General features: G+C 40.6%; 1 protein-coding gene across 1 annotated transcript; it reads right to left on the bottom strand.

The window, feature by feature from the left end:
* Nucleotides 464–5222, bottom strand: LOC109830841 (scopoletin glucosyltransferase-like). The gene is made up of 3 exons (XM_020398204.1): nt 4921–5222; nt 3938–4850; nt 464–962 (listed from the first exon to the last, which is right to left on the bottom strand). Exons 1-3 carry the CDS (start codon nt 5085–5087, stop codon nt 684–686), a joined length of 1359 nt encoding a protein of 452 aa, XP_020253793.1. The 5' UTR covers nt 5088–5222; the 3' UTR covers nt 464–683.

Below are 7730 nucleotides of genomic sequence, written 5' to 3'. Positions count from 1 at the left end.
TAACCCACACATTGTTAGTTTTAAATCCAGTCATTGTTATATCATAATAACATGATCATTGTGATATAAGAACAAACATAGGCTAGATGAGATAAATCGCATAACTTTAACTTAAATTGTGGAAATACCAACCACTAATATCATCTGAAATCTTTAAAATACTAAACAACATAGATGAAGTTAGCTCTGCTACCGTGTAATGATTATTCATCTAAATAAATATAGCTAGAGCACACAACGGAAATAGATTAAATTAAAAGATACCTCCCGTTATTATTGCCTAACATTAACTTAGAAAATTAGATCAAAACTAGAGATAATTGAACAACATAAATCCGATGGAGGAACTATGACTATATTTATAGGCCAGGCTAGGACCTTTTTGTTATAACTGGAATTTTTAAAAGATAAGAGTTCTTAAAATATAGTTTGCATTCATCTGGGAACTATCTAGATATGATATGATCTTATCTCGATCCGGCCACTACATTCTTTGTAGACTAAGAGTTCAAATACCATAACAAATCAACATTATTATTATTATCATGTTGGCTAATACTTCATCCCCATACAACACTCTCATGAGCCACGCAGCATATAAAAAATTACAGAAATCACATGCCTACTGAATCCTCGCTTATTTCTGACCACGAGGTAGACAATGACTGAGGTTACAGTGAATATCAGCAACTCGTCTCTCTCTTTTTCTCCCTGGCTACCTTGGTAAGTTCCTGAATCATGCAAGTCAAATTGACATAAGATGATCCTCCTTCCTCTACGACGGACCTTGATATCTTCTTGTATTTCTCTGCCCTGCTCCTAATCTCCGCCGCCTCTCTGCCTTCGCCCATCACCCTATCCACGGCCCTCTTCACGGCCTCCGCCTTCACCACCTCCTTCTGCTCCGGGAATATCGACCTCTTCACCCCTTGTTCAATTGCACTCACCCCCGTCCCCAACACCTGCATGTATTTGAAATTAAGGAAATATATTTCACAAGACGAACAACCTAATATATTCTAAATAACTCGTCGTATTTCATGAAAACCACACGTTCGTGTAAAGGGTAAACTCACACAAAATCCCAATAAGCTTTTTAGTGTTTTTTGCACAAAACTCCTGTAAACTTCGATAAGTAGGGGGGGGGGGGGGGGGACCCTCCTGAACATTCAAATTGTCTCCTAAGTGATTTCTTGAACTATTGGAAATTGCATAAGCAACATTAATCATATTGTAACACATCTCTTAGCCAAGGGGTGTCTTTCTTTTGACTAGGAATTCCTAGTAGATGAGAATCCTTTGGATAAATGATTTAAATCACCAAGCTTTGTGTCATCTTCATACTCGTCGAATTCTTCAAGGAGTTGTCAATGTTATTTCCTATATATGTCATAAGAGAAGAATATGTTATTGCCTGCATCTTTATTGCCCACAGTCTCTTTGGTGATTCATCTGTGAGTTTTACGATGGCGGCAAATTTAAGAAAATAGTTAAGGTTGCAGGCCTCATGAAGATGAGAAATTAGTTTCTCTTTGAAGCCATGAGACGTAATTCTGTTTTTCAGTACGCTCTCCTTTTGTGTTCCATCTTCGAGGAGAGATTGTGTGTGATCCACCCAACATCAACAGTAAGCATTGTGACGGGCACTACAGGCTAAAGCAATAGATTTAAGAGGTTATTAATTTGGCTCTCTATTTGGTTAGCTCTCTAGGTGTTAGAGATTGTTAGAGAGATTAAGTGCTTTCAGGGGTGTGACTTGAGATCGAGTGATTGAGAGATTTCACTTTGTATTCTTCACAATTAGTAAAACTTTTCATCTTCTTCGCCCGTGGACATAGGATACAAGCCGAACCACGTATATCTTTGTGTTTGTATGTTCTTGATATTTTTCGTGCTCTCGTGTGATTGATATTAGCTTATCCTGGGGAATTTATCATAACAAATTGGTATCAGAGCCCTCAGTTTTCGATCAGACAAGAAGATGACGATAACTACTATGAATTGGGATATCGATAAGTTTGACGGTAAAACCAGTTTCAGCCTTTAGCAAGTTAGGATGATCACCGTGTTGACACAGAGTGGAGTGAAGAAGGTTTTGTTCGAGAAGTCAAAGAACTCATATGTCATGTGTGAAGATGATTGGATTCGACTGCCGCGGAGATATGAAGATAAAGTAGCTTATGTATCATTAATTGATGATTATGTTTCTTTGTGCTATTTGGGAGCTACTTCAGATTATAGCTCTGCAGAGTGGTTTATTAATAGTGCGGATTATTCATTCGGTATGTTGCCGAAGTCTTTTTTAGTTGGTGAGTCCAAGAAGTGCTTGATCAGTTTTTGCTGCACTTAGTGCCCGACGAGGTTTTTGGAGAAGATGGAGTAAGTTAGCTTATTTGGAGTGAGGAATTTTCTACGCATTTGAAACAATGTGGAGATTTTTTAAGGATGATTCAAATTCTATATCTAATAAGACGCAACAATTAGCTTCTCTAAGTTTTATTGACTCCTTCCTGTAACACATCTCTTAGCCAAGGGGTGTCTTTCTTTTGACTAGGAATTCCTAGTGGATGAGAATCACATGAATAAAGGATTTAAATCACCAAGCTTTGTGTTATCTTCATACTCGTGGAATTCTTCAAGGAGTGGTCAATGTTATTCCTATATATGTCATAAGAGAAGAATATGTTATTGGTTGCATCTTCATTGCCCACAGTCTCTTTGGTGATTCATCTGTGAGTTTTACGGTGGCGGCAAATTCAAGAAAATAGTCAAGGTTGCAGGCCTCTTGAAGACGAGAAATTAGTTTCTCTTTGAAGCCATGAGACATAATTCTATTTTTCAGTACGTTCTCCTTTTGTGTTCCATCTTCGAAGAGAGATTGTGTGTGATCCACCCAACATCAATAGTAAGCATTGTGACGGGTACTGCAGGCTAAAGAAATAGATTTAAGAGGTTCTTAATTTGGCTCTCTATTTTGTTAGCTCTCTAGGTGTTAGAGATTGTTAGAGAGATTAAGTGCTTTCAGGGGTGTGATTTGAGATCGAGTGATTGAGAGATTTCACTTTGTATTCTTCACAATTAGTAAAACTTTTCACCTTCTTCGCTCGTGGACGTAGGCTACAAGCCGAACCACATATATCTTTGTGTTCGCGTGTTCTTGATATTTTTCGTGCTCTCATGTGATTGATATTAGCTTTGTTAGTTTTATTTTTTTGAAACGTGAGTAGTGGCCCACGTTTTTCTTTTAGTTTAAGAAAATGGTCATGATTTTTATTAGTTATATAACTATTCATTTATGCTAAGTTCCTATTGGTCAAGATAACTACCCACATTGATGGATTGTGAGTGGTTAATTTCTATTTAAAAGGCTTGGTCCTCTCTCTACCTTTAATGTGAAAAATTTCTCTCTATCAAGAAATTTTCGGAAAAGCTTAAGAGGGTTAAAGGAGAGAAACTCAAGTCTTCAAGGTTGTTTTCAAGTTTCTTCAAGTTTCAAATCATGGATCAAGGTACGTTTTTCTTAATTAATTGTTCATAGTGAAAATCATTTGTTCTAAGATCTTGGTATTATAATGATTAAATCAAAATGAAGCTTGATTTACTTAAGAATTTAAGTTTACAAGCTTATCCTGGGGAATTTGTCATAACACATACATATAGAGTGAAAAGCTGAGAAATGTGACCTAGCCACTGTGTCCTCTTCTCTCGCATGATGTTTTTCTTTCAAAAATTTCAGCAAATTTTGATCTGTCATAGTTCAAACTTATTGCTCTTACATGTTATAGCATCCTTTTTGAGATTTCCTGATAGAATCCAGGGATTTCTAGAAATTGTAAGGTATGGAGTGGTTTCATTCATAACCGATCGATCAACGAATGATTAATATTGTGGTAACTATATGACTAGTATGAATCATGTGAAGAATGCACACGGTTACCTGCACAACGAGCCTCTCGTTAACGAACTGCTCCGAATGCAGCGGCCAGGCGATCATCGGCACCCCGCAGCTCAGCGCCTCCACTGTCGAGTTCCATCCGCAGTGCGTCACGAACGCTCCCAACGCCGGATGGTTCAGTATCAGCCTTTGCGGCGCCCATCCTCGAACTACCAACCCTCTCCCCTCCACCTTCTCTTCGAATCCCTTCGGCAACCAATCCCCGATCGTATCCAAACCCCCGCCTCCGCCCCTCACCACCCATATAAAGGCTCTTCCCGAACCCTCCAACGCGAGACCGATTTCTCGTAGCTGATCGTCGCTGAAGACGCATTCGCTACCGAACGCGATGTAGAGCACCGACCGATCTTTCTTATCGTCTAGCCATGCTTTGATCCCCTTATCGTCATTACCGTCGACATCAGCTTCTTTCCAGTGCCTGAGAGAGACGGGCCCCACATTCCACACTCTACTCTTACCGTCCGTTTTCAGCCTCTCAACGTACTCAGGCGCGAGCTCGTCGAAGCTGTTTAAGAGTACGCCGTAGCTCTTGTCGCTGGCTTCTCTGAACATGTCGAGAGCTATTTTGGGGTAGTGGAACACTTTGGGCAGCTCGGCTTTCGTGATCTCGATCTCGTGGACGACGAATGGCTTATCATCGTCGCGGGAGTACTTGGTCATCATTTGTTCGACTTGGTCGAGGATGGAGATGGTGAAGTGCGAGGTAACGTTGAAGACGACACGAGGGATGTTGAGAGAGATTGCGAGGTCGGAGGTCCACGGGTAGAGCTCGTCGGCGACGAGGAAGTCTGGACGGTGGTCGACGATGAGCTGGCGAAGAGGCTGTTGTAGGAGCTGGATGAGGTTGTAGAACTTCTCGAGGGCGGCGTCCGTCATGGGGGAGGGAGTTGGTGCTCTTTAGTATCGAAATACAGAGGCAATACTATAACTGTAGTCACAACCATTGATTTGGTTAAGGAATAGTGGTTAGGGAGGGGAGGTTGCCGGCGGTGGTGATGTAGGAGACCTTGACGCCGCGGGCGGCGAAGAGGAGGGCGGTGTCGAGGAGGGGGATCATGTGGCCGGATGCTAAGTATGGGAAAAAGAAGATGTGGAGGTCGTGATGGTCTTGAGTATTGTTTGTTGAACCCATTTTTCCACAGAATGTGAAAATCCAGTGAAAACCTTGCGCAGGTGTTGTTTTGAGTGGTTTTGACTAACGAGCACAAGACTATTACCTACTTATAGTGGTAGTTGTAGCTGATAATATCTCTTCGGACCCGATGAATAATATTGTTTGTATGAATTATATTAAAAAAAACTTTTAATTATCAAAACAAGCGAAATAGTATTTTGCCTCCATAATTAATAATATGGGCATTCGTACGATGATATGAAAGGCCGCATGGAAATGGATTGGACCTCTTTAGATATGCGAAAATACAGAGGCAAACACTATATGTAGTTGAGACCTGTCCAATAAAATGGCCCGCCGGGTACCGGACGCCCGGCCGCGGGCCGCGGCCGGGCCATGGCCCAGCCTGCAGCTGCTGTACCCGAAAATCCAAGCCAGGCCGGGTTCGCGGGCCCGGGTCCGGGACCTGGCTCAACGACTGCCCGGCCCGGGCCGCGAAACAAGGGCCGGAGAGCCGGGCAACAATTCGGTACGGCGGAGCGGCCGCGGGCCGCGGAGCACCGGCCGTGGCAGACGGTTCACCACTGTGTGACAGCGTTGCCAGAAAAACCCGGAGCCGGGCCCGGGCCCGCTCGGACAGCAACGGTCACCAGAGTGCGACCGTTGTGGCCCAAAAAACGGCCGGGCCGAGCCGGGCCGGCCCGGCCCAGCACACAACGGTCCACTCTCATGGACCGTTGTGCAAAACGAGCCAGGGGCCGGCCACAAGCGGCCACAACGGCCATAAACGGCGCGTTTAAAAAACCGTTTTGTCCCAAAAAAGCGGTCAAAAATGGCTATTTTGTGAGGTTATTTTGGTCATTTGCTTAGGGGGCTGGTTCTATAAATAGAGGGGGGTTTTTATTTGTTTTCTTCACACCAAAACTCATCTACTTCTCTCTTATACTCTTATACTCTCTCTTATACTCTTATACTCTCTTATTTATACTTTCTAATCCTTTCATCAAATGGCTTCCGGATCTGATTATGAAGAGCAAAACCTATCTCCCGATCCTGAAATGAGTCCTCCTACTGGGTATACTCCTACCGAAGTTAATCCCGAATCCGGTGGCGACGAATCTACACCAAGAGCTCCTAAAAGGCCAAGATCCGATGTGTGGAATTTTTACGAGAAGATCGACTTCATCAAGGATGAACACGGTAGGATCCTCACTCAGAAGGCTAAGTGTGCGTTGTGCGACAAGATTTTTCAAGCTCATCATAAGAGCGGCACCAACCACCTCAAACGCCATTTAGATAAACACAACAAAGGCCAGACTCCTCAAGGTGATTTCCGACAATCTATGATTTCTCAATCCTCCTCTTCTGGTAGTCTCGGTAGTTGGAACTATGATGCTGCGAGAGCTAGGAAATGCGTAATCAGGTTTATCATTCTTAAAAACCTTCATTTTAAATTAGTAGAAGATGATGAATTTGAAGATATGTTTAGGGATGGTTTTTATCCTGCATTTAAAAAAATTTCTCGTCAAACCTGTCAACGTGATATTTTAAAATATTATCAGGAGGAACAAGGAAAAATAATTTCTTATTTTAAAAATTTAAACTATAAATTTTCTTTAACTTCTGATATTTGGACATCTAGAGCACAAACTGGATATTTATGTATCACAGCACACTGGATTGATGAAATTTGGCAAATGTTTAAAAGAGTTGTTTCTTTTATTGCAATAGAAGAGTCACATACTGGTATTAATATTGCAAATTTAATAATTGAAGAACTTATGAAATTAGAAATTTCAGAAAGAATATTTTCTCTTTCACTAGATAATGCAAGTAATAACAATGTAGCTGTTGATTTTATCAGATCAACTTTATCATTGCCATGTCATGGTGATATTTTTCATATTAGGTGTATCTGTCATATTTTAAATTTAATTGTTTAAAGTGCATTTACTGAAATTAAACCCATGATAGAAAATGTTAGAACAGTTGCTGACATGCATACTGCTTCTGAACAAAGACTTAAAAAATGGAAATAATTTTGTAAAAGAAAAAATGTAAAGCCCAGACTAATTCCAAAAGATGTTGACCATAGGTGGAATTCCACCTATGCAATGTTAAGTATAGCAATAGAATATAAAGACATTATAACTGATTTTATAAACTATTATGCTTCTAGTTCTAGTTCTGGTAGCACTTATGGCATAACTGAAGATGAATGGACAGTTATATGTAATTTAAATGAAATATTACAAGTTTTTTATGATGCTACAATGTTATTATCTGGCTGTTATTATCCAACCATTACTTTAGCTGCTTTACAAATTTTAAATATTCAAAAAAAAATTTGGAAAATATCGTATGGATAAGACTTTTGGATCTATGATTTTTCAAATGGAGAGCAAATTTAATAAGTACTTTAGGTCTATTCCTCATATTTGTGGTTTGGGGGTTCTTATTGATCCATGCTTGAAGGATATTGGTCTTCGAAGTTTGTTACAGTCAATGTATGGTGGACAGGTTATAGACTTAGATGATGGTTCCACCGTTACTACTACTTCTCATCATTTATCTATTAGAAATTATTTTCAAACATTATATGATGAGTATGCAGCTAGACATGGTGTAGCTGCACAACAGTCTACAGATTCGGTTTATTCG

Source organism: Asparagus officinalis, chromosome 1 (genome assembly GCF_001876935.1).
Source record: "Asparagus officinalis chromosome 1, Aspof.V1, whole genome shotgun sequence".
Classification (NCBI taxonomy): Eukaryota; Viridiplantae; Streptophyta; class Magnoliopsida; order Asparagales; family Asparagaceae; genus Asparagus; species Asparagus officinalis.
Note: the sequence above shows the minus strand (reverse complement) of the source record. Positions and strands in the feature narration are given on the sequence as shown.